Raw genomic sequence first — 27712 nt, forward strand, 5'->3', positions numbered from 1 at the left:
CCAAAAGAATACACTCACTAGGTCTAAAAATGTATATTTATTATAACAAAAAATAAAGAATAGCAAAGAGTAAAATTGGGGGATTTGTGACATCATTATCAAGCGACGGATTAAGTAGTGTTGAACGAAGCCGAAGGCCTTTGAGCTAAAAAGGCCATAAATAAAGAAAAAACCAACAGCTGTCCAAAGTCTAAAGTCCAATCTATTGGGTTCCGGAGCAAAGCAATTGCGTCAAATGGTTATTCTCACTTTTTTCCTCTCATTTGCATGAATAATGGAGCAGAGGAAGGAAATAAAACAGACGGCGTTTACATAAATCCAAATAAGTGTGTTATTGTTTTGTGGTGCAGAAAAATCTATTATAGACTAGCTAGCCATTTAAGGCCTAACTTTATTTCTAACAAAACTAAAGGCCCAAATCCAATTGGATCTCAGTGAAATTGTTGGTCCATTTCTAATAAAAGATTTTGGGCCTTTGTTAAAATGATGGCAAATCAGCCCGGCATAAATTCTTCTCCCTCGCCACTTCTTTTGCTGACCCTGTCCACCTCCTTTTCGGAATACCAGATCAAGATATGAATTAGCCGATTACAGGGCTAAGTCTAAGCATGCGTGAACCTTCTTTAGTTCAGTAGTGAGCCGTACCGAGCAGCTCCTAGCAAGGGCTTCAAGATCATAGCAATGCCTGCAAAAATTTTCCTTTCGTACGAATGCCATGTTCAAATCTAGTTTCTTTAGATACCATGAAAAAGATCACTGACGAGCTCAACAATTGTAAATTGTTAGCTTCGACCTTTTTGTTAGATATTGAACGTGGACGAAAAACAATATAATAAGAGGAAAAAGCGACACGTAAGTTAACTTTTGAAGCAATCAAAGGATATAATTGGCTTTAGTGCATATAAAAGTTGGAGAATCAGAGAGAAAGAGAGAGAGAGCAAAGAATGAACTTTGTGTGCATCTGAAGAACAACCTTTGGCTTACTAAGTGCAAAGATTAGAGATATTAGCTGCAAAGCCATGCCCTACGCCTTCTCTCCTTGCTCCTCACATATATATTTTCTTTTTAAAAAATAAAAAAGAATATCATTAATCCAATTTCAGTTTCAGACTTTCTCACCCACATATAATTCTAAGTTCACATGAGTATATTTTAATTAATTGACATGAATTACTTCTAATACAAGATTTATTAATGATTAAATAAATGATTGATTGTATACATTTAAGGAACCATGATTTCATAAAATAAAAAAATAAAAAAAGAGGGATAGATTATTTGTTCAACTATGTGTTAGCTATACAAATTCTAAATCACAAACTTTTTTAATTTAAAAGTTTATAATCCAAAAAGAACATGATCAGTAAGCTCTATACCTCAATTGGTATGTATAGTATACCAATATTAGTACATAGTAATTTGACTTGTTTTGATACATTAACTAGTTTTAATCTTTGATTTTTTTTAATTTATAACTTCACTAAATGATTAGATTATTATTTTTCAAAAGCACAAGTTTACATGAGGAATATAATGTATATAAAACCAAAGTTTCACTGCAATTAATGAAATATGATAGGACCCAACTACTGATGACTTGAAGAGTGAAAAAATCATATTATTTTTAGGGTTGTAAAATACATATATATACAAATGTATAAATAGGTTTAAAACCCATGAGATATATCCAAAAATAAAGCCTAACCTTATAAGTCAACTAAATATAGTATACATTTTAATAACCCCTCGAATTGAAGATGATTTGAAATGAAACATCTAGGGTTTGAAAACTAAATAACCAAAACATTAACTTAAAAGAGACTTTGTAAAAAGATTCGCTACTTGTGATTCAGAATAAATATGCGATAGCATGATGGTGCCTTTGTGTATCTCTTGTATGATAAAATAACGATCTATTTTAATATGTTTCATTCTCATGAAAAATATCATTGTGAGCAATTTGAATTGCATTCTTACTATCATAAAAGAGTGGAATAAGAATAGGTGTGTCAGTAACTAAATCCATAAACAATCGATACAACCACATAATTTTTGATGTTGTGTCTGATAAAGTTCTATTCTCTACTTCATTACTTGAACCCGCCACAACTGTATGCTTTTTACTTTTCCAAGATATCAAAGAATCATCTAGAAAAACATAATAATTAGTTGTAGAATGTTGATCGTTAACATCATTAGCCCAATCAAGATCAGAAAAGCATAAAGTTCAAGTTTAGAAGTTGATGAGAACAACAAACCTTTATGCAGCGTTCCTTGCAAATAACTCAATATCCTAAGAACTACAGTAAAGAGAATTATCTGAGGTGCTATCATAAATTGGTTTACAACTTGAACTGCATAACTAATATCATGACTTGTAACTGTCATATATATAAGACTACTAACCAATTATCCATAAAAAGTAGCATCATTAAGAAGTTCTCCATTAGTAGTTTTCATTTTGACATTAGTTTCAAAAAGAATGTCAATAGTTTTATTATTAGATAAGTAGACTTTAGAAATAAGATCATAAGCATATTTCACTTAAGATAAGACATATCCATGAGAGGACCAATTAACTTGAATTCCCAAAAAATATTGTAACGGACTAAGATCCTTCATCTCAAAGGTTTTGCTAAGATTATTTTTTATATTTTGAATATCAAGGTTATCATCTTCAGTTATCACCATATCATTAATATAGAGAAGCAAAAATACAATACCTTTTTTAGATCGATGAATAAACAATGTTGAATCATAAAGACTCTACACAAATCTGGAGTCAAGCTTAGTAGTGCTAAATTTCTCAAATCAAGCACGTGGTGCTTGTTTAAGACTATATAAAGCTTGTCAGAGCTTGTCGGAGCTTGCAGACTTGATTAGTTTAGTAAGACAATTTATGAGGAAGTTTAACTTCTTCACAAAGATCTTCATTCAAGAAAGCATTTTTTACATCCATTTGTGATAAAACCCATCATCGAATAAAAGCAATAGCTATAAGAGTTCGAACATAAGTCATTTGAGCTAGAAGAGCAAAGGTTTCTTCATAATCAATACCATACTCCTGTGTAAATCATTTTGCAACCAACTTGGCTTTATATCTCTCAATAGACCCATATGATTTAGTCTTTACCTTGGACACCCACTTACAATCTATTACAAATTTTTCAAGAGATAATGAATATATTGGAATATTTTTCTTTAAAACATCTAATTCATAGTTGCTTGCCAAAAAGGATAAAAGCTAGCCTCACGATAAGATTTAAGTTCATAAACAGAAAGAATGGTAGATAAGAAACAATGAAAATCATGATAACATTTTGAAAGAATTCGCTCACGTGTTGAACATCTAAGTTTTGGGACAGATGACTCTGATGAATTGGATAATGGTGGTGCATGATTGCTTATGGTAAAGTTAGTGACATGACAAGTTTCATTTGGATAAATTTACTGAAGAGTTGAAAAACTTTGAGACAGATGAGAAGATTTATTAGAGTCATTTAAATCAACAAAAGGATAAAAAAGATAAAAGACTCATGAGTATCATTGGTAGATTTTTGAAAACAAGGCAATGAATATATTGGAATATTTTTCCAAAAAGTAATATACCAAAAAACATAAAATTTTTGTGCAATAGAATCATAGCAACGATATCTTTTTTGTCTAATACCATACCCTAAAAACACATAAATGACAATTTTTTTAGATAATTTATTACACTAAACTTTAAGATGTGAAACAAAGCATGTAGAACCAAAAATACAAAGCTTAGAATAATTAGGAGTATTGTTATACAAGTGTTCAAAAGGAGAAATTTCACCAATGACAAAAGAAAGAATATGATTAATATCATAAATTGAAGTAAGTGCCGCTTTCCTCCAAAATTTCTTAGAAACAAATGAAGATAGCAATAAGGCTCTAATGGTTTCCATCATATAATGATACTTTCTTTTAGCAACACCATTATGCTATCGTGTATCAGTACAAAATGATTCAAGAAGAGTATTTTGAGAAACAAGAAACTATTTTAAATTACTTTATTGATATTCCCCAATAAAATCAACACGAAAACGTTTAATAGTTTTAAAAAATTATGTTTTGATCATGACAAAAAAATCTTAATAAATTTTAAGTAAATCCAAATGATGCTGAAATAAATAAATCTAAATGTAGCTCGAATAATCATCAATAAAAATAACATAATAACAAAAACCTCCTATAGTAGGTAAACAAGATAGGCTCCACGCATCAAAATGAATAAGATTAAAAGAAGACAAATAAACTAATTCACTTTTTGAAAGGTAAAACATATTTTTTTGCTAGTTTGCAATTGATACAATTGTTGGACGTTTCTAACTTAACATAACCTAACTTGCCACTAGATACCAAATATTGAAGTCTAGTACAAGAAACATATCCTAGCCTATGATGCTAGAGGAAAAAAGATGAAAGTTTTTTAACACCAGAAACTAATAAGGATTTTCAAACAAAAAGATGATCAAATTGACTAAAAAGACGATATGACACATGCAAGTTTTCCAAAACAAATAATCTTCCAATTTTATGGCTTATCCCAATCACTTTTCTCGTCAAGCAATCCTACACCACACAACCATAAAAGCAAAAAATTACATCAAGATCTTCATCACATAATTGACCAACAGATAGCAAATTCATGAAAAGCGATAGAACCAAATGAACATTATCAAAAGAAATATTTTGAGAATATGAACAGAGCCAATATGAGTAGCAACCATATTTGAACCATTAGCAATATGAATAGAAGGTGAACAAATAATAGAACTTAAAGAGTCAAAGATAGAATTATCAAAAGTCATATGAATACAAGCTCCAGAATCAATGATCCAATATTTAGAATTAGTACCTGAAGTAGTGACAATGTAGTTGTAAAAGAATTATTATCTATAAAGTTATTTACTCATACTAGAAATAATTTGTCAAATAATCTTTTAAGTTTGATTTACAGTGGAGTGAGAGTTAACATTAAAAGTTTCTATATATGACATTGCAGCAACAACTTGTCCCATTTTACGCAAGTTAATTTTTTAAAAAAAATTTTGGACAATTATGCTTTGTATTTCCCAACTCGTGATAGTAGTAACATTCAATCTTAAAAAAATCCCTTCGTTGAGATAAGCCAAATGAATTGGAGATAAAATTTTTCAAACATTCAATAGCTACTAAAATAGTATCATATTCTTTTTTGGATTAATTAAGAATGCCTTTCCTAGTTTTATCAGCCATCAATTTTGATAAAATAGCATCAATAAAAAGAGAAGCGACAAGATGTAGAAAAGAAGTACGAATGGACTTAAAATCATCTTGAAGTGCAATTATGAATTGTGCAAGATGATTTTTTTTCTCTATATCGATAATGTAATTATGCATCAACAGTCTATTTAGGTTCTATAAGAGCTAACTGATCCTAAATAGTTGACATTTCAGGATGAAAATCAGAAATTGATTGTCCCTTTTTGTGTTTCAAAGTAGTAAAATCTATCTCAAATTTATATCTTTGAACAAAATTAGTTTGAACATAAAGTTTTTCAAGAAAATCCCAAACTTTCTTGGCAATGTCAAATTTACCAAGTTGCATACTAATTGAAAGAGCAACAATATTAGCAATTGAAGTAACAATTTTGCCATTATTAATCTTTTATTGTTCATATTCAGACATAAAATTTTCAAATCCGTTAAGATCTCTTAGACATTTTTTATTACCTATAACATATTTCTAAAGTCCTTTTTTTTTTAAAAAAATTTCGCATCAAATAAGACCAATATGTGTAATTTGTTTCGTCTAATTTTATTGTAATAGGTTGTAATGATTTTGAGAGAGCTATGAGAGAAAAATAATTCAAAGTCAATACACTAATCAACCGTAACAAGCCAATAAATTGATCAATTTGTAACAAGTGAAACAAATAAGTCAATTGCACAGGTGAATAATCCAGAACCAATAAAGTATTTAGTTAACCTGTAGCCAATGAATAAAAGTAGGAAAAGACAAAGGCAATTCCAATTTCATAAAACCCAAGTTACAGTTAATGACACAAAAACCAATTCCATCTAATTTCACAAAATGACAAAAAAAAATACAAATACAATAGCTACTTATTAAGGGAAAAAAAAAGGTCAAACAATAATCAAAGTAACCTTAAACAAAGATAAATAGCAATCATCAAAAGCTCTAATGATGACTTGAAGAGTGAAAAATCATATTATTTATAGGGTTGTAAAATACCTATATACAAATATATAAATGGATTTAAAACCCATGAAATATATCTAAAAATAAAGTCCAACCTTATAATTCAACTGAACATAATATACATTTTAACACCTACAAACTTACTTACTATGAATAATTGAAAACATAATCAAATTAGGAATTCTTTGACAATTTAGAAATCCTACTTCTATTAGAAGTATACGTCAATATTTAAAACCCTCCAAAATTAAGTCTTTTCCAACCTTTGAAAATTATTCAAACCATTCAATTCAATCAAATGTTGGGCTTGAAGCAATAAACACAACAACGCAAAAGTAATATATCACAATAAACCAAAAATAATAGACAATAATCAACAATCAACAATGCAAAAAAAATAAAGCACACCAAAATTTATGTGAAAAACATTTTAGTGTAGAGAAAAAATCAAGGATCATAAGAAAAATCTTCACTATCAAATAATGGATACACAAAATTCTTCTCTAATAAAAACTAATGCTAATCAATAACTAGAGAAAAAATATGAGAAATCTCATCAAATATGTGACTTAACAAATACACCATAGATTTGTTCCTAGAGAGCTTCAAACCTGATCTTCACTGTTCAGAATCTAGAACTCTGAATCATAAACCTGCTGATAAAGTTTTAGCTCAATTGGACCACGAATCGACTTTTGTTCAACCAACTCTCTCTTTTCTTTTTTCTCTTTATTTTTCCTAACTTTTCTTCTTTATTTTCTTAGTTTGCGGCATCACCTTAAAACAATCTCACCTCTTTTAATTAAGTAGCTAGGGCTCTATGTAAAAAGAAAAATCAAGGCTCATGGCCTTTGATTGGTCCAAAACCAATTACATGGAGTTGGACCATTTTTCTAATAATCTCTCCTTCTAGCCCTACTAGGAAGAGATTCATCACTATAGTAATTTCATTTGAAACTTATCTTGGCCAATAAACTCATTCTGGTTAAGTTACTGCAGAGCTCAAACTTTTTTCTGAAAAGTATCTTAGTTAACATATCTGCTACATTTTCATCAGCATGAACTTTTCTCAATAATATTTGTTGTTTTTAAATCACTGGAAGTAACCAATGATATCTAACATCAATGTGTTTTATTTTAGCATGATATATGATATTTTTACTTAAATTAAAGCATTATGACTATCATAAAACACCACATACTCTTTTTTATTTAACCCTAATTTAAAAAAAAAATGTTTTATCCAAAGTATTTTTTTACATACGTCGGTTGCTGCAATATACTCAATCTCTGTAGTTGATAAAGCAACACACTTCTACAACTTAGATTATCAAGACACAGCTCTTTCTGTAAAAGTGAATAAATACCCTGAAGTAGATTTTTTACTATCAAGATCACCTGTTATGTCAGCATTAGTAAACCTTTCTAGAACTAGTTATGAAACTCTATAACTTAAGCATATTTTTTATGTGCCCCTCAAATATCTGAAAATTTATTTCACTGCCTTTCAGTGAATCTTTCCTAGATTAAAAAAAAATCTGCTCACTACACCAACTACATTAGTAATGTCAGGCCATATATAAACCATAAGATATGTTAAAGAATTGACTACAAAAGAATAAAAAATACTAAACATAGCTAGTTGCTCTTCCTTAGATATCAGATAAGATTTTTTACTCAGATAAAAATGGTTAGCAAGTGGACTGCTAACTGATTTAGCATGTTGTATGTTAAATCTACTAAGCACCTATTCAATATATTTTTTCTGAGACAACCATAACTTTTTAACTTTCTTATCCCGAATAATGTCCATATCAAGAATTTACTTTGCTGGACCTAAATCTTTTATATTAAAAGACTTAGACAATTGTTCTTTCAATCTACAAACCATTTCAGCATCTTGTCCCATAATCAATATATCATTAACATATAATAAAATAATAATAAAATTATTATCAGAAAGTTTTTTAATATACACATAAAAATTTGCTGTCATTTTTTTGTAGTTGTAACTCACTATAAAAGAATCAAACTTTTTGTACCACTATTACGGAGTTTGTTTTAAGCCATACAAGTTTTTCTTCAATTTGTAAACTAAGTGCTATTTTCCTTTCACTTCAAAATCCTCAGGCTGATTTATAAAAATATCCTCCTATAAATCACCATGCAATAATGCAATTTTAACATCAAGTTGCTTAAGCTCAAAATTCAAACTAGCTGTTAATTTCAGTACCACTCAAATGAAACTTGTTTTCACAACTAGAGCAAAGATCTTATCAAAATCGATACTTAATTTTTGAAAAAAACCTTTCACCATCAATTGAGCTTTGTACCTCACTAGCTTGTTATCTTTTTTTTTTAACTTGCAAGCCCATTTATTTTTCAAAACCCTCTTTCCTTTCAAAGTTTAATAAGATCATAAGTATCATTTTTTCGTAATGACTTCATCTCTTCTTTCATTGCTTTTAACCAGTGCTCTCTATTCGAAGTAACCTGCACATCTTGAAAGCTCTTTGGTTCTCCCTCACTAGTAACTAAAATAAAATATGAACTTGGATATCTAGTAGATGGCATGCGCTCTCTAATAAATCTCTTAGGTTAAGACTCTACATCATTTGATGTTGAAGGTAACTCCTCTTGCTCAAAACACTCTCTGGTGGAGAGGATTGCTCTCTTACTCAAAACTGATTGCATTTGGCTCATTACTAACTGTGACTGGCTCATTCATATCTCCAAGTTTTGTTTCTTGTTCATTTTCACTATCTGTGGTTTTTTTCTATGAAACTCCTGTTAGTGTTAAAACATCACACTTAATAATAACCTGTGTAGTGTTCTCATTTTTTTCAAGGTCTGCTATAATTTTTTTTATGGAAGACCACATCTCTACTTCTAACTATTTTTTTTCACCGGATCCCATACCCTGTAACCAAATTTTTCATTATTATATCTTACAAACACACTGTATGGCTTTACGATCAAGCTTTGACATCTATTCTTTTAACACATGTATGAATGTTTTACACCTAAAAACTTTTAAATGAGAGTAGGAAGCATTTTTCCTATCCACACTCTTTCTGAAATATCAAAGCCCAAAGGAACTGATGGTGATATGTTAAGCAAATAATAAGCCGTGTTGACTATTTCACCCCAAAATGACTTTGGTAATTTTGTCATCCTTAATATACATTTGATTTTTTTCATAATGGTATGGTTCATCCTTTTAGCTACACCATTATGTTACAGTGTTTCAATTTTGTCATTTCATGCATGATCTTATGTTTTGAACAATACTCTTCAAAGTCTTTAGATGTGTATTTTCTACCATTATCAGTTCGAATACACTTCAAGAGTAACCCTGTCATCCTTTTCACCATGACATGAAATTTTTAAAAATATTACAATATCTAGCTTTTGTTTTTCAACATATATACCTAAGTCTTATGTGAAGCATCATCAATAAAAGTAACAAAATACATGCTGCCACCTAATGACTTAACCTCAATGGGATCACATACATAAAAATAAATCTATTTCAATCTATTTTCTTTTCTTAGAAAACTTTTACAAAATGAAACTCTACGATGCTTACCAAATAAATAATGATCACATGAATCGATAGACATATCTTTGGTTAAGAGAATAAGAGACTGTCTTACCAAAACTTGTAATATTTTTTCACTCATGTGTGCCAACTTCTTGTACCATAAGTTTGCTAAAGCATTATCTTCAACAGTATTTATCTGATTATCATTCAATTGCATCCATGTCTTATACATTATGTAGCATAGTTTTTCTCTTGCAACTACCATAGATCCTTTGAGAAGCTTTCACTGCCTATTCTTTTGTCGACGCTCATATCCCTCCTTATTAAGGACATTAATAATAAGCAAGTTCATTCTCATATCTGAAATATGTCTGACATCCTTCAAAGTCAACATGCAATTTATACTAGTTTGTACAATAATATCACCAATCTCAATAATTTACGACACACTATTGTTTCTCATCTTGGTGTAACTAAAGTCTTCTGCTTTATAAGTTGTAAACAACTCTCTCTTAAGAATATAATGATATGCCGCTCATGTGTCAACTATGCACTTAATCCAAGATCACTAACATGATTACAATCATCATGTGTACAAATCAAAGTAACTGAATCACTATCTGAATTCACTGCTGCAACATTGCCATTATCTAAACTCTTACCTTTCTCATCTTTTTGCTCTTGCTTCAAAATTTTACAGTGTCATTTTATATGACCTGCCTTACCACAATGAAAATACTTCACTTTATCTTTAGACTTAGATCTATGTTTAGACTTACTAAAAACTTTTGAAGTTTGACCTCTGTCGATGTTTCTACCTCTGTTCTCTGTGATCAAAGCTTAATTTTCAAGGTCTACATCTTTTCATATTACTTTTTTATTAAGCATACTGTCTTTTACCATCTCCAATATCACCTTATAATCAGGAGCTGAATTAAAAATAGTCACAACTAAAGTATTTTAGCTATCTGGCAATGAACCCAAAAGAAACAATGCATTCTTTTCATCATCCATTTTAAGCTTCATAGTAGTCATTTGATTAAATATATCTTAAAAATCACTTAAGTATTTTGTAATAGATCGTCTATCCCTATACTGTAAAGTTGTAAGCTTTTTAACAAGCATAACTTTATTTATATCTATTTTTCTCTCATACAATGTTGCCAATTTTTTTCAAACAATGTGGGCATCTGTTTCCTGAACTACATGATGGAACAAACTAATATCAACTCATTTTCTGATTGTAACCAGTGTATTTCTATCTAACTTCTTTTAGTTTTCATATTTCATATCTGTTAGTTTAGTCGAATCACCCAATGCTGGCTCATACAAATCTTTGTAGTATAAATGATCTTTCATCATAGGCTTCTAAATTGAATAATTTGATACTATCAATTTTATCATGAAACCTGTATCACCCTTTATAATCTCAAACAAAATTACTTCTGTCTTGAGCTGCTTCTGTATCGATGTCTTAAAATAACATTACTCTGATATCACTTGTTGGACTTGAAGCAATAAACGCAACAACGCAGAAGCAATATATTGCAATGAACCACAGTAATAGATAACAATCAACAATCAACAACGCAGGAAAAATAAAGCATATCAAGATTTACGTGGAAAACCCCTCCAGTATAGAGAGAAAAATCACGGATCACAAAAAAAATCTCCACTATCAAATAATAGATATACAAAATTCTTTTCTAGTTAAAACTAGAGCTAATCAACAACTAGAGAGACAATTAGAGAAATCTTACCAAATAAGTGACTCAACAAATACACCATGAATTTGTTTTTGGAGAGCTTCAAGCCTGATCTTCACCGTTCAGAATGTAAAACTCTAAATCATAAACCTACTGACAAAGTTTCAGCTTAATCGGATCACGAATCGACTTCCGTTCAATCAATTCTCCTTTTTTTTTTTTTTTTTTTTTAGTTTTCTTTTTTTTTTTCTTAGTTTACGACGTCACCTTAAAACAATCTCATCTTTTTTTATTAAGTAACAATGGTTCTATGTAAAAAAAAAGATCAAGGCTCATGACCTTTGATTGGTCCAAAACCAATTACACGGGCTGGACCATTTTCCTAACATCCAACGGGGGCAGGGCAGAGACTACAAACCAAGTAAAATAAGGCAGGCACATAAAGAGATTTCTGTTCTGTGCTTACCATACCTGCTATATAAATTCACAGCTACCTGTGGTGACAGCCAAAACATTCCATATACAGATACTAACAAACTCCAATACTCCATACTTGGTTTTTTTTTTTTTTTGGGGGACAAAACCCGACCGATCGAACAAATTAAGTCACAAACCAATGAGTTCCCCTGTAAAAAAATCCCTATCCCTTTATTTACTAAGTTTCTTGCCTTTTACTATCACTACTCCCTGTTTCAGCGAAGCCATGCGTCGCAAAGCCCCCACCACTCTGTTTCTTGTTTTCCTCTGCGTTCTTCTCTCCGCTTTTTGTTCTCTTCATCTCTCCCGCACCGCCATATCCCTTTCCCTTAAGGACCTCCGATTCCATCCCCATAACTTCATCGCCCGACTCGAGGACCCCGATTCTTTAAACCAGGTCATTAAAGAAGACATCAAGGAGCTCACTCACCGGACTCGACACGTCTCCTCCATTCAAGGCCCCGTCGATTCGGTGTCGGTTCTTTTACTGAACTGGGAAGTCCTCGTCCTCGTCTTCGTCTCGCCTAGTAGTGACACCTCGCTGACGTCAAATTCCGGGGAGAGTTTTTATTGCCTTTTCCAAAACAACGAGACTTCTCCAGCAAATTTTTCGGGTGTTTTACCCTTCAGCAATGCCACGGCGTTCAAGTGCTTGCTTCCCAACGGTAATCGTAGACGCCGCCCGTTTCACCAGCCCGTCCTGACGAGGTCGCCGGAAAAGGAATCAGCCGTCGTTATCTCTTCTGCGCCTGTAATGCCACGGTGGGACTTCTTGGTGTACGAATCTTTCTCTACCGAGAACGACGTGGTTTTGTTCGTTAAAGGCGTTAACAACCGTCAAGGCATCAACAAGTCTCCAAAGCAATTCAATTGCGTGTTCGGTAACCACGTTAAAACCCCCGTTACCAGCTCCATGCAAGAGGTATTCAGGTGCCACCATCCCAATTTAACGGCCGTCAATATTCCTACTGCTAGCGCCGAAAGAATCAAAGTCTCCCTCGAAATCAACAGAGAAAAGCTGGTAGTCCCTTCGGTAGCATATTACACTCCTAGACGCACGCCAGCAAACTCAAAGCCCAAATCGTTATTATGCGCCACCACCATGGTTTACAACGTGGCAAAGTTCTTGAGAGAATGGGTGATGTACCATTCCAAGATTGGGGTTGACAAATTCATCTTATACGATAATGGAAGCGATGATAATTTAGAGAGAGTGATAAAGGAGCTTAACGAAGAAGGAGAAGATTATAACATCGAAAGGATTTTCTGGGTTTGGCCCAAAACGCAAGAAGCTGGTTTCTCTCACAGCGCAGTTTATGCCAAAGATTCATGCACATGGATGATGTATGTTGATGTTGATGAATTCATATTTTCACCATCATGGCTTAACAATTCTTCTCAACCATCCAAAGCTATGCTTAAATCTTTGTTGCCACCAATATCATCCAACCGATCATCAATCGGTCAAGTTTCTATAAAGTGCAATGATTTCGGACCGTCGGATCAAAAGAAGCATCCGGCAGAGGGGGTGATACAGGGTTATAACTGTCGCAGGCGAGTTGAGCAACGACACAAATCAATAGTTCTATTGGATGCGATTGATCATTCGTTACTAAATGTGATCCATCACTTTGGGTTGAACAAGAGTTATTACAGTTGGAAAGACTTGCCATTGGACGTGGCAGCGGTTAACCATTATAAGTACCAAGCGTGGCCTGAATTCATGACCAAGTTTCGAAGGAGGGTTTCAGCTTTTGTTGCGGATTGGATGACAGGGGTTAACCCAAAATCCAAGGACCGGACACCGGGGTTAGGGTTCCAACCCATCAAACCGGAACGCTGGGAAAATATGTTCTGTGATGTGAAAGATGAAAGGCTGAAACTGTTGACGCAAAGATGGTTCGGTTTTCAAACGCCTGAAGGGTTAAAAATGGCATGGCAAAGATGAACAATGCTGAGCCATAGTGGTAGAGCCAACACAGCCATATTAGGTTTCAAGTTCTTCTTCATTGAGCCTGAAGAGGTGGAATTTTTTTTAACTCATTTTTTTTATTCCTTTCTATGTAAGAGGAGAAAGGAATTTTTTTCTTTTTTGGACAGATCAACTTTATTTTGTTACTTTGTGGTTGATCATCGAAACAAATGAAAAGAATTTCTTCTTTTCTTGAGGATGTTAATTTACTTATTGCTTTTAATAGTTCATAACTTCAATTATTATTTTTTTGAAGAAATTGAATACAAAAGAATCTGGCTAGATTATTATGCTTATGATTTATTAATTGTGATGGTGGAAAGTGGAAGCTAAAACTGGAAAACGTAAAACTTAGACGTGTAATTCAATGCAACCTATTATGGTTCATAGTACTAATTAATTAGCAAAGAAGAAAATTATTTTGATGGTATTATTGGAGATTGGAGAATCCTACAACCAATCAAAAAATTTCTCTTATTGATACATATTTCGAAAACAATTTTATTAGAAATTATTGAAAGGATCAGAAAGAAAAACTAATAATATAATAATATATAGGCTTCCCTGTAGAAGTACCAATCATTAATATCTGTTTCGTTTTAAAAATGTTTAAAAAGAAGAAAAAAAAAAGAGAAAGAAAGAAAGAAACCATCCCATGATGTTATTCTTCTTCTTCATATTTTTCACTCTGATTGGAAAGATGACATGAATATATATATATATATATATATATAGATTAATTTGGAAGAATGAGTTTGTTGAGGTCATTGTCCGTCTTGGCTAGTCACGTCCAGCCGATAAATATGGTGGATGATAATGTTTATCATGCTGGAGGAGTCATGATGCCATGGTACATTTGGGAAAATGGAGATTGTAAGTTGAAAGTTAAGGAAATTGTGTTCCATCAAGTGATAGATTAGTCATGATGCAATGTATTGTATGAGTTTGATCCACCAGTTATTCAACTTTTCATTTGAGCCATTTTTTGGAATGTAGCTTTCCTTCCATTGACTTCAAAATGCCAAATTTTGGTGGCATTTGTTTATCATGGAATGGAAGACATGGATGGATGCAAGAGCTTGTCCGATGATCAAAGATGTTGTTTTCAACGTACAAGAGAGTTAATAATAAAAATAATAATAATAATTGCATGCCTGGATGCTAGATTCGAGAGTCGAGACTTACAATCTTTTGCTTTTAGGTATATCTTAACAATTCTCTGGCAAAAAAGGATCAGTGCTAGCAGTTACCCTCAATTTCAAAATATGAATTAGTTTAAATTTTACTATTTGAGTCTTTTTTTTTTTTTTTTGTACACCTGCATCTTGATGGGGTTTTTATTATATATGGTTACTTTTGCTAGTACATAAGGTGCATTTGCTACAAAGTAATTCTCCATTTTTGAGCGACTATAGGAAACAAAATTTTGACATTCATGATTCTTGAACGATAAAAAGTACAACGAGAAGTACAACTTTCTCTTTTTCCTTTTTTGTTGTTTTTTTTTTCTTGTGATCAGGGTTCGGCCTATGGAATTCACTGCATGGGCTTAATCTGATAAAAATATATATAATTCCAAGTTAAGTAGAAAATATATATGATTAATGATTCCTTTACATATATGTAAGTCTTGCATTTATATTTATATATATAAATATACGTGGAAATCAGTCAATGAGGAGGAATTATGGAAGGCATTACTAGAAGGAACATTTATATTATCTAAAGACAAACAAAAAGTAGGCCATTATATGCTTGGAACCCGTATCTGTAGCTATATATCATTATAGCTAGGAGACGGCTCAGACTTAATATTTTACCAACCCTAAGATGCATTTTTTGTCAACAGAAGGGAAAAGAAACTAGGAAGAGATTGGCACAAGCAGCCAGCAGGAGAATGGAAGGCCCTGAAAAAGCTACGTAGACCTCTCATCGTGGCTTTTCTACAAGGCAAACTAAGTACTGCTATATAATAATAATAATAATAAAAGTCATATCACATTGTTATTAATTACAATCTAAGAAGAATGACCACAATGCCTTCTTTTATTTACAACATTAACAATAACCTTTAAACCTACGGTTTCGCATTCTCATCCTTACCAAATGTAAAGCTACAATTAATTATTGAGTAATTAACGGCCTGCTGTTTTCTATTTTCATCTTCTTGTTTTAGACTGAATAACCCAAAATATCTAAACAACAACTCGGATGCGACAAATAAATCTGTGATTTTTATCCTTACGAAAAATTTTGATATATCAATCTGTACAAATCATTCCTAAAATCGGATCTTATGACTTCTTGAGGAACTGCTACTCAATGAAGAATGTGGTCAATTCGGCTCAATCTTTTCAGCCATATACAGGTGCAATTAACTTATGTCAGATCATATGGAAATAATGCTCTGCTAATTTCAGAGTTGCAATGCTAAATCTGGGTACTGGGGTGAACCAATTGGCACACTAGAACTAGGTGAACCTGGTGCCAGGGAACTCACGTTAAGATCAGGGGGAAATGGAGGGAAATCTTTTATGTTATAGGATTTCCGCTGAAGCCCAACATTAGTTGCCACGTGCAACCCCGGGTCAGGGCCTATAGACATTGCATTTCCAGAATGTAAAGCAATTGAACTATCTGCAAACTTGGTTTCTTTTGGAAGAAAATCACTTGCAGACATTGGGCACATGGTAGAGCTGCTACCTGAAACCATGCCTTGTGTTTGAGAAGGCACAGAAGTCTTTTCAAACAAGGAATTTACAGGCTGCGTTACCAATCCTGTTTGAGGGGAATAACCAATCCCAAACCCACCAATAGAACCATTGATGCCCGAGTGCAGTAAAGGTCTTTGTTGAAACTGATGAGAAGGTGCAGAAGTCAAGTCATTTTGAGAACTTAGTCCTCTGACAGTTTCTGTGTCTTCTCTACCTTGCAAAGGAAATCTACTTGCAGCAACAGAGTTTGAACCAGAAGTTGCTGGAGACAAAAGTCTACTAGAATGGTTATCAGATAGAGAACTTGAAGATTTCTGCTTTTCAGAAAATGAAAATTGCTGCTGCTCAATCATCCTGTTTTCTCCAACCCATCCAGGACCAAACTTCAGCCCACTAGGTAAAACACTTCCAATTTTCCTTGAAGCAAATTTCCAGGCAACAGGTCCAAGATCTGCAGCAAAACGTGCCAAGCTTGCAGCATAACCATTTTCCGTACTCAAACCAACCTGATAAACATTGGAAAAGGAGGGTGAAAAAGGTTACCACTTACCAATGGGTGAAAACTTTAAAATTGAAAAAATAAAAATAAAAAATAAAAACAAAACATTAGTCAATGAGACTGCCATGATTACATTAGACTCGAGCATTCTATTCCGCCCATGATCCAGATTGTTTTCTTTTTTTCTTTATAATCAATACTGATATGTTAGAATATTCAAACAGCCTTTTGGCTAGATATATAAATACATAATAGTGTCAAATTTACCAGCACAAATCTAGCTATTCTTACATCAGAATTCTTCATACAATTTATTATACACAAAAGTAACTTTAGGATTCCCTTCTCTGTGCTAGATGAATTTAAGGTTGATCAGAGATTCCATCGATTCAACTAATTAGATCCACTTTTAACTAATGCATTAATGACCATTATTGCAGCAGAAATGCAAAAAACACACCGGAATTAGCTGCTTTAATCCTCCATCCAAGGTGGAAGATATAGGCTGCTCATGAACAGAAGCTAATGAGTGGTTGTAGGTGTCACGCTTGTTCTCATCTACTGCAAAATGTTTCTTCCCATACTTCATCACAGCCTTCACAACAGAAGCTGCAAAGTGAGAAAAATAGCTCAATATGCATAAAAAAGTATGTACAAAATAAGATTTCACTTTAAAAACGTAAAGAATCAAGGATATATAAAAAGTCAGACTTAATACCAAACCTGGAAATTCATTCTCCCATTCAGATGACCAACTGACATAATTTTCATTGCTATGGGAACCCCAGCAGGACCTGATTAATGTATCAGCAGGCCGGAGCTTGTGTGAATTAGGACCTTTCCTCAAATTGTAAGTGTTTGAAAGTCCGGAAGCATCAGGTCCGGTAGCTAGAGTTGCATCTGAGGAAAACTCAGAACCAACGCAGTCAAAAGACAACGACTCCAATGCCTTTTTGAGACTCTTTCCAGGTGGCCTTCCTCTCCTTACAACTTTCGGTTGTGGTTCACCTTCATCACTATCTTGCCTCAAATTCTCAAAGTCCTTTTTAGCCAGCTCTTGCATTGATCGTGCCTAACCAACCAGTCCAGATGTTTAAAATGACAGAAACCAGAGTACCAAAAAAAAGGGATTAATAGAAATTGAGACCTAGCCAAACCTGCCGAAAGTAAATTGTATCTGGTGCATTATACTGCATTGCATTCGAGCAAATCAGAAAAACATCTTTCTGCATGAATCAAAGTCACAACTTTCAGTTCCAGTCCTAGCAATATCAAGTATCCTGAGAGAAAAACTCTAAAACAAAGTTTTGATATAACAATGTTTGTGAAATCTAAAGACTATCCTCACAGGACAAGTCCAGAGCATTCATACTAAGTTGAAAATCATTTCATTAAGATTTTCATCTTCTCAGTTACCCTAAAAAGGCAACTCATAGTGTATAAAGTTGTCTGCTGGGAAAACAGAACGCTTTTATGATCCCAAATTAAACAAAACAAGTTCTGCAATCAAATTCCTAAAATCATGGGCAAATCATTGGCAGCACCGATTAACTTCTATATTATATAAACTTCTTTTTTTTTTAAAAAAAAAAAAAAAAGACAAGGAAAGGTAAGTAGAACAATGATCCATCTTCTGAAACCAAATTAAAGAGTCTTTCAGACTTAACAGACCAAAATTCTACCCCAAAATGATTAACACAATTGGACTTTATATGAAGAACTAAAAAGTCATAGTCAACATCACTACAGGAATCTCAAAAGGCATAGCATGCCTCCTTATTCAACCAGGACTTGCTTGATTGGCAGCAAAATCTTGACTCAGTGTATACAATATTTCTATGAAAACACACAAATCCAGAACATAATAACCATCAAAGATAATGCACTCAAACAACTTGATCAGCCGGTCCTGTCCACCTTTTTCCAGGGTGGACAGACGGATGAACATTGTATCCATATCAGCAAAGAGAAGGCTTGCAAAACAAACCTCAAATTGTTCCAAGGTTGTATAAGCTCCCCCATCAAGTTTTTTCCTGACTGTCAAAAAGTCCATCGGGTATGCAATAATGTCATGGTAATCAGGAAGCTGTAACAAGATCAATCCAACATAATCTCATGAACTGGGATTTAACTTTTCATTAATCTACATTTAACGCAAGAATGAAAAAGAAAATGCACCTCTTCGGGATCCACTGGCTCGGAGAAAACCCCATAAGTGTCCTTCCTGCAAGCAGATTAAGTAAAAACAATCAAAACCCAATAAAAAGAAGATATGATAGAAAAGAAAAAAGGAAAAAATCGAAGGAACCAAAAATAACACATACTTTTGAAGCCTGTCAAGAATGAACACTAACAACTTTTTGTCTGGCAAAGGTGTCGTGGGGCCAGACTCCACGGGTGAACCTGTCCACATATAAATGACATAAAATTAATTTAACTAGCAAAACCAAACGCTTTTTTTAAAAATTCCCAGAAATGCCATTTCATGAAAACCGAGATTGATTTATACCAGGAAGAGTGTCCGTCGCTTTCAACACCTTTTCTCCCTGCAAACAAGATAAACTCTCTTATCAATATAATTGCCTTGGTTATTGAAGAATCAGTGAGGTAAGTTACAGTTAAAAGCTACAAGAACGCGAAGCAAGTACAAGAAAAAAATTTTTTGAAGTATTATTATTAAAGAAAAGAAGAGACAAATTGAAGCTTTTCAGACACGATGGTCAGTGCATCCATTATTTTGCACATAAATAAAGGTCAGATTAAATACAAGACAATAAAGAATAAAATAATAAAGGAAAATTCGTGAATTAGGAAATAAAGAAAGAAAAACTGTGTTAAAAACAATCCCAAGTTTTCCAAAAATCAAAAAGTTAAAACAACTATCCAATAACCAAAAAAAAAAGCATATGACTTAGTCAAACTTGCCCATTCATTTCCGATCCAATCATAAAAATTCAATTGACGGACGAAATCCAAAAGTTCAATTTCAAAAATAAATAAATAAATATCCAAACAAAGTAGGAAAATATTTTTTGTTTCTGTTTCAGAAAATATCACTTCCAAAAACCCGCGAAAAAGCTATTTCGACGCCCAAAAATATATATTAATGGATAATCAATCACCATTTGATCAGATCCAGGCCTGAGGGTGGCAATTTTGCGACGCTTGAGGGACGCCTCGAGATCTTCGCCATCCGCGTTCGAATCGGATCCGTAGGAGGCCGAATTGGGCGCGGAAGGAATCAGATAATGCTGATGATTACGAGAAGAATTGAGGCCAAGCAATAGCTTATGCTTCTTTTGTTGGCGCTCGTCATCGTCATCGTCTCCTCCGGCAACCCAGTCGGGCACTGGGGAGCCTCCTTCGAGATTGGGGATCCGGCGAGTGGATCGGCGGTTCGAATTGAAAGAAGAATTAGGGTTTATGAGATTAGGGTTTTCTTGTTGAAGCGATTGCTGTTGCTGCTGCTGCTGTTGTTTGAGAGAGCGTTTTTGGAGTTCTAAGAGAGAGGGTCTTCCCTTCTTCTTCTTCTTTCTCGTCATTGTCCCTGCTGCTATCTCACCTCCCATTGCTTTTTTTTTTTTCCTTTTTCTTTCCTTTCCTTTTTTTTTTTTTGGTCCAAACGAACCTTGATTTTTCCTTTCTTTATTTATTTTATTATTTTTTAATGGGAATATTGGCGATGGGGTCGGTACGTGCGAATCGCAGGGAGAGGATGCCACCGTGGAGGGAAAGTCACGTGAAATGTATGGATGTGCCCAACTCTCATTTGAAGTGACACGTGACACCAATTTGCTTGTGTGAGTGTGACATCTTTTTCTTTTCCGTTTTCGTTATTTTCTCAATTTTACTAACGAAATGAAATTTCCTTCTCCAACCAAAGGGATGCAGGTTAAGATATAATTGAGGAAAAAATAATTTCCATATTAACTTATTAAAGCTTAATTTAATCTTAAAAATTAATTGAATCACCAATGATACTAAATCCTAAGAAAATAAAAACATAAAACAATCAAAAGTAACTTCTTCTTATGCCAATTAGATCAATGTCAATTTAATTTTTAATGGAATAGTCTTGAAAGAGATAAAAAAGAAAAACTCTTTGACGTGAAAGGTTTATCAATGATTCTTAATTATGTACATTTTTTAAGAAAAAAATGTATTGGACTAATGAAGCATATTTTTGAAAAAAAAAAAAGTTAATATTACAAATGATTTTTAAATTATAACTAATTAATTATTGTAGTTCATGAATTTAATAAATTTTTAATGTGATATTTGAATTATAAATTTATTAATTAAAGTTATATCTATTTTTTATGTGAAGGATAAATAATTTTTTAAATAGTATATTAATTAATAAATTTATTATTTAGATTTTATATTAAAAAATTTTGAAATTTAAATATTATATTTAATATTTTATTATAATTTAAAAGTAATTTATGCTAATAATAATAGTAATAATAATAATAATAAAAGCAGCATATGCATGCTTCATGCGTTCACATTTCACAACTGGGTTGGCAGTTGGCATCCCCAAACCAAACTTTATTCTTTTCTTGTCTAAAGCCAAACTCACTTTTCCTCCCCTCCTACAATATTTTAACACAAATACCCTCATATGTCATAAACTTCAAATTAAGACAATTTTCCTACGAAATACATTTCATCACCGAAAGAAAAGAAGAAAAAAAATTTGTGTATGTCAAAGTGGTTTGCCTAGCTACAACCGTTATTATGCGCTAATAATTAAAAAGTTAGCCCCAAGTCTGGACACTCAAAGTTCCATATTGATTATTGAGTATTATAAATAGTTTTAATTTACCTTAATGGCCTGATTAACAATGGGTGGGTTGGGTCTACGTCTACTATATGTGTATATTAATTATTATAAAGTAATAGCAGCACCGCGTATGTTGGTGGACTTGTGACTTCTCTTCTACGTTGCCTAAGCTTGCAACTTACATTTCATTTCCTTTGGTCTTCTTCATTCCTCACTATCTATTTTCTTTAGAGTTTAAACAAACAAACAAATATTAGAATCAAATTGCCACTTTTGTAGAAACTGGAAAGCCCTGTTAAAGTTTCAGTTAAAATCCCCAAATGGTTGTAGAAATTAACATGTGGGTAGGACTAGACATTTTTTTTAAAATATTTTGAACGTTTTTTTCACATATATAATACAATTGAGATGTGGATCCATCCTTTGAAGAAGGGGTCCATGAATAAATCAATTTTTAAAAAATTAAAAAAATTAAAAGAAAATTTTTTTAAATATATTTTTTTCGACAAAATAAATAAATCTATATATATATATATATATATATATATATAAACCACTAATACAATGCACAAGATAGTTGTTTTAATTGATAGAAAAAATAGACCATAAAAGAAAATATATTATGTAGATAATCTTAAACTGAAGTCCTCCACTATTCAAAGAGGATACAATATTTTTTTGACACTTTTTTAAATTTTAACTATTGGAATGGCATGTTAAATTTACTACTACATCTTTTATTTATATATATATATATATATATATATATATATAAGTAATGATAGTTTGTCATAAAAGATCGGAAACGTAAAAGGCAAAAAATGTCTCATCTCACATTAAATTAGGGACATATCCATATTTTATAATCCATAATCTATCTATCTATAATATATAAATATATATATTTATAATCTATAATCAACCATCTATCTATAATCTACAATTATTATTATTATTATTATTAGTAATGTTACAAATTTTTTTATTATATACCTGGGACTTTTATATTTTCCTTTTTTTTATTGTTTCTTTCTGTTGTTAAAATTCTTTTTAATTTGATATTATTTCTATATGTGTTGCCAATGATTCTTACTTAGAGCTGTTCAAAAATATTGTATAGTAATAATTAAGAATAGTTTTATTTTCACATTGAAAATTAAGAATATTTTTTGAAGTAAATAAAATGAAGCGATATTGATTAAACTATATAGTGATTGAGGCTTAGGATATAACACACTTGAATATTCTTACTTTTCGTTGTTTATAATATTAAAAAAATGAGTTGACTCACATGATGAAATTATTTGGAAACATTTGTTATCAATAAAAATTTGACTTGATAGTTTTTTTAAATGAAAATTTATTTTATTTTTAACATTAAAATTAAATTTATAAATTAATTTCAGATTTTAAATCGTTTTTTAATAACCACTTTAAAGTTTACATTGATTTCTTTTTAAGAGTTTTAATTTTACATTAATGTTAAAAGATAATAAATTTCTAGTTAATTAACGCATTATATATTAATATACATAAAACAAATTTTACATATGCACTTTATTAATATCAATTGTTTGTATGATATATAGCGATATATGAAATATATAATTATTCTTTAAAATTTTTTTATTTTTAGAGTTTAATTTTATATTAATATTAAAATTAATAAATTTTAAGTTATTCTAATATATTTTACCCATAAAATAAACTTTATATTTTAATATGTATGTTATTAATTTTAAAATTGCATACAAAATATAATTATATATTCAATACATAAAATTATTTTAAAATAAATAAAAAATAAAATTTCTCGTACAACAAATACTAATTATGACAAAAACGATTAAAGTTATAATCTTTTATTAAAAGGGTAATTTGATTACCATCTAAAGAATTGATAAAAGAAGAAGAATCAAATCAAAAGGCGTGTAGCTGTTGCTACTACTGGTAGCTCTTACGCCGCCGTGAGAGGCAATTGCAATTACAAATAAAATTTAATTAGAAAGCCTCAAAAATGGTTGGGCGTTGAGATCGTTAAGTAATAAATTGGCAGCAAATACTCTTTTTATTCTCATTTTTCATTTAAAAAAAAAAAAAGCGATTTCCATTTAATTATACTAGTGTTATTTTGGTTGAAAGAAGAAAAAAAGAAAAGCAATTAAAAATTAGATAAATTGCATGAAATTAAAAGCAATCAACATGTATAAATTTATTAAAAATTGTGCAAAATTTATTCCCTTGAAATGTATAATATTACATTAAAAGAAATAATGAGAATTTGCTTAATATATACACAAGTTGAGAAAATTTAAGTGCTATAATTTCTGGTTTGATCATTTTAAAATTGAAGAGTCTGCTGGTAATATTAAATCTACACTAAAATCAAAAGTATCGGTTAAGACTTCACAATCAAATGAAACCCGGCACATGGATTTAGATTTTTTTTTTTTTTTTAGTATATTAATATAACAAATAGTTTAATATACAAGCAATATTTATATTGTTGAAAAAAAAAATTTGCAAATGAGATTAGCAGATAACAAGTATTTACATAGAGTATATTAAAGATAATTTAAAAAATTAATATAAAAATATTTTTCGTTTTTTATTTTATTTTCAAATTTAAGAATTTTATCAGTGTAATATGAAAGAACACTTTGATATAAATGAAATTAGAATTTAAATAAAAAAAATTACTAGTATTAAAATTCTTCCTTTGACAAAGATATTTTCTTATTGGAGGATAAAAATATTCAACAAAACAAATTGTGGGATAACTCTTCAACTCAGCACGCAAAAGAAAATGGAAAAGGCTCCTACTTTTGACAACGGCGACGCCTACGGTTTCCAGACAGGGGATGGGGGCTACTTTTATATGAATACACGTCTGCTCCGACCATTTCCTACGCCTATCCTAGCAGTACTACCTACGAATCCGGTGATCGGTCTGTCTTAAATGGCGTGACACGTGTAAAACGTTACTAAGATTAAATATTTTGTTCATAGCTTTATCATTTTTATTATTCATTCCTTCCCCTTTACTCATGCACGCTGCTGCTAATTTAATTATATTATTTATTATTATTATTATTATTCATCCTTATATTCCAACTTTGATCCTTGTCATCCATTAATGTCATCCTCTTCTTGTAGGGATCGGATGCTTTGAATTCAATTGCTTTTGGTTGGGAGTTTTTCTCCTTCAAAATCTTTCTTTTTCATGCCTTTGGTTACACATCACAAACCCAAAAAAAGGGCATAGGAATTATTATCTCAGTAAGAAGTAAATTTAGAAATATATACTGATGAAGTTGAAAGAAACTTTTAGCTACCACAGTCTGCATCCCTGGCTGATAGGCAGTTAAAGTTAAAAGCGAAAGATTCCTATCCTTAGAATATTTAATTAGCCATTCAACATTGTTGGTATCCTTATCAATAATGCAAGAAGCAAAACCAAAGCATTTTTGGGTTTGGCCACTTGTTTCTTTTAACCACTGAAAAATAGCAGTCATTATCAGTTTCCTTCCATTTTTTTTTCCAAGAAAAGCAATGCAATTGCATAGTATATATAGAGTCAGTCCGCATGCAAAACAATGCAGTTAATTCTATAATCTGCTTCTCTCTGCTCATTTCTTTTTCTTCCTTTGTTTTAGAGTTTAGGTTTCACACCAAGCCAAACTATTGAATTGAATCGAATTGTCTTTCATTTCCTTCACAAGTGTGACTGTTAGTAGCCTCCGCAGTTTGAACCATGTGTATTTCTGCTTTTCTTTGGCAAGCTCATCCACTCTATCCTCTTCTTCTGCTACAAAACAGAGATGAATACCACAACAGGCAAGTTTTCATTTCATTCCACGTCAATTATTCTCTTCTTTCTTTCTTATTAATCCATGGGATCCTTTATGGTATTCAAGGCCTACAAAGCCAGTGGCATGGTGGGATAATGGTTTTGAGATTTTGGGAGGAAGAGATGAGATTGCAGGAGGGACATGGTTGGCATGTTCAAGACAAGGCAGGGTAGCTTTTCTTACCAATGTGTTGGAACTTCATACCCTCCCCGAAGCAAATAGCCGGGGTGATCTTCCTGTGCTTTTCTTGGAGGTATGTGATTTCTTTGAGTTTGTTCGATCTCACCTAATGAAAGTGGCGCTGCTGCATAAATTCAACGTGACTATATTATTTCAGAGCACAAAGAGCCCGATGGAATTTGCAGAGGAACTGGTGACAGACGCTCATCAATACAATGGATTTAACCTGATATTGGCTGACATTCCTTCCAAATCAATGGTTTATATCTCCAATAGGCCAAAGGGGGAACCCATTAGCATTCAACAGGTTTCTCCAGGGCTTCACGTACTTTCAAATGCGAAGCTCGACTCACCCTGGCATAAGGTAGATTATATCTCTTTTACGCAGAAAACAATATGATATCACAGGGGAAAAAAATGCAAATAAAAAGAAATTCTTTGAGACATGAAACTTCAAACTCTACAAATTTGTTCTCTCCGGACCATTATTTCATGTAATTACTGGAGACGAGTTGGTCAAGTCCTGACTTAGGATTAGCCGCTTTGGTTTTTCCTTGACTTGGTTGATGGATGCCTCTTGGTTGGTTATCCTTCTTATAAAGTTATACCCAAATGCAAATGGATATTGGAGTGTTGATCCTTGTCCTCTTCCCTCCCTCTGCAGGCTCAGGGGCTGGGTAAAAGCTTCAAACAAATGCTCAATAAGTATGGTAAAAATGAAGTAAACGTGAAAGAGATGGTTGAAAAACTTATGAAGGACAAAGTTAAAGCTGATAAAAGCAAGTTACCTGGCATTTGTGCTGTTGACTGGGAGTTCAATCTTAGCTCCGTATTTGTTGAAGTGGACACCCCACTGGTAAAATTCCAACTGTACCTTCCTTCAACTCAACTTATAATGAAGAACAAAGTGGTTGTTTTTACTTATCCATCTGTTTTCTGGAATAAATACAGGGGCTTTATGGCACAAGGAGTACTGCAGCGTTGACCATACGTGCTGGTGGGGAAGTTAGTTTTTATGAGAAGTACCTTGAAAAGGATGTGTGGTTAGAGAGAACCGTCAATTATCATATCCAGAAGCTCAAGTAGATTGAGTCCTTGTCAGAAGAAGAGATTTACTCATCCAATTTTTATTTTTTTTTGTATGCCAAGCATTTTAAGTTTATGTAATTATTATAATGTAGTGAGGCATGCCTGATAAGGCACAATCAATAAAACAATGGATGAAAATGTGTCTAATAATTGCATTTAGCAACTTCTACATTTCCCTCCACAGGGAATTCTGATTTTTGAGCTTAAAAAAAGAGGGGCTCGGTAAGGAACGACTCTATCATCCTCTACGCTATTGCTGTTGCACAAGGAGTATTTGGAGAGAAAATGACAGCATTCAATCAGCCAAAATAAAGTACTCGGTTTAGTTCAAAGAGATCCTCCGGACCATGAAATCCCCGGCAACAAAGAGAGGGAAAAAAAAGCACTAGACGTAACACTTGAAAAACCCCAAGTAGTACCGATTTAAGATGTATGTTTCACTTAAGTTCAACCAATAAGTGCAAATGCATCTTGCAATCACCGCATGCTGAAAAATTAAAAAAACAGTTCCATTTGGAACTGGAAAGTCCAAAAATTATAAGTGCAGCTTCATTGTGGAACCCCTTTATGGTGTAGGTTTCCTTTTTCATTTTCAAATCCTTATCGAGTCCAAAGCACAGGTTGCTTGGCATGTGCATTTGTATTATGCAGTGAGCTTCATT

At 32.3% G+C, this 27712-nt stretch overlaps 3 protein-coding genes across 5 annotated transcripts; 2 read left to right on the plus strand and 1 right to left on the minus strand.

The window, feature by feature from the left end:
- Positions 1 to 11116: 11116 nt before the first annotated feature.
- Positions 11117 to 14149, plus strand: LOC111311437 (glycosyltransferase family protein (DUF23)). Its single transcript, XM_022910816.2, has one exon. It carries the CDS (start codon positions 12099 to 12101, stop codon positions 13905 to 13907), a length of 1809 nt encoding a protein of 602 aa, XP_022766551.1. The 5' UTR covers positions 11117 to 12098; the 3' UTR covers positions 13908 to 14149.
- Positions 14150 to 16143: 1994 nt separating this feature from the next.
- On the minus strand, positions 16144 to 20768 carry LOC111312915 (uncharacterized). 2 transcript variants are annotated; one of them, XM_022913654.2, is made up of 9 exons: positions 20267 to 20768; positions 19654 to 19690; positions 19469 to 19547; positions 19323 to 19368; positions 19132 to 19230; positions 18302 to 18370; positions 17868 to 18216; positions 17605 to 17753; positions 16144 to 17151 (listed from the first exon to the last, which is right to left on the minus strand). In XM_022913654.2, the coding sequence occupies exons 1-9, from the start codon at positions 20711 to 20713 to the stop codon at positions 16348 to 16350; spliced, it is 2079 nt and encodes a 692-aa protein (XP_022769389.2). In that variant the 5' UTR covers positions 20714 to 20768; the 3' UTR covers positions 16144 to 16347. The 2 variants fall into 2 exon arrangements, with proteins under 2 accessions (XP_022769389.2, XP_089597567.1); XM_089741441.1 differs by having other exon boundaries at positions 17605 to 17739; positions 17863 to 18216.
- A 4118-nt stretch (positions 20769 to 24886) lies between these two features.
- Positions 24887 to 27200, plus strand: LOC111311438 (uncharacterized). 2 transcript variants are annotated; one of them, XM_089741461.1, is made up of 6 exons: positions 24887 to 24903; positions 25587 to 25767; positions 25848 to 26034; positions 26119 to 26325; positions 26626 to 26817; positions 26913 to 27200. In XM_089741461.1, exons 2-6 carry the CDS (start codon positions 25685 to 25687, stop codon positions 27045 to 27047), a joined length of 804 nt encoding a protein of 267 aa, XP_089597587.1. In that variant the 5' UTR covers positions 24887 to 24903; positions 25587 to 25684; the 3' UTR covers positions 27048 to 27200. The 2 variants fall into 2 exon arrangements, with proteins under 2 accessions (XP_089597587.1, XP_022766552.2); XM_022910817.2 differs by lacking the exon at positions 24887 to 24903 and having other exon boundaries at positions 25172 to 25767.
- The last annotated feature ends 512 nt before the right edge of the window (positions 27201 to 27712 follow it).

This window comes from Durio zibethinus, chromosome 1 (genome assembly GCF_047325235.1).
Source record: "Durio zibethinus cultivar Kanyao isolate XHJ-2024 chromosome 1, ASM4732523v1, whole genome shotgun sequence".
NCBI lineage: Eukaryota > Viridiplantae > Streptophyta > Magnoliopsida > Malvales > Malvaceae > Durio > Durio zibethinus.

Excerpts from the sequence above, each read along its gene's own strand:
- LOC111312915 (XM_022913654.2), bottom strand. The coding sequence starts at position 20,713 with ATGGGAGGTGAGATAGCAGCAGGGACAATGACGAGAAAGAAGAAGAAG. Across the intron at positions 18,371-19,131 it reads CAACCTTGGAACAATTTGAG|AAAGATGTTTTTCTGATTTG; the intron begins GTTTGTTTTGCA and ends TGATTCATGCAG. Across the intron at positions 18,217-18,301 it reads ATACAATTTACTTTCGGCAG|GCACGATCAATGCAAGAGCT; the intron begins GTTTGGCTAGGT and ends CTGGTTGGTTAG.
- LOC111311438 (XM_089741461.1), top strand. The coding sequence starts at position 25,685 with ATGTGTATTTCTGCTTTTCTTTGGCAAGCTCATCCACTCTATCCTCTT. Across the intron at positions 25,768-25,847 it reads AGAGATGAATACCACAACAG|GCCTACAAAGCCAGTGGCAT; the intron begins GCAAGTTTTCAT and ends ATGGTATTCAAG. Across the intron at positions 26,818-26,912 it reads TTGAAGTGGACACCCCACTG|GGGCTTTATGGCACAAGGAG; the intron begins GTAAAATTCCAA and ends GAATAAATACAG.
- LOC111311437 (XM_022910816.2), top strand. The coding sequence starts at position 12,099 with ATGAGTTCCCCTGTAAAAAAATCCCTATCCCTTTATTTACTAAGTTTC.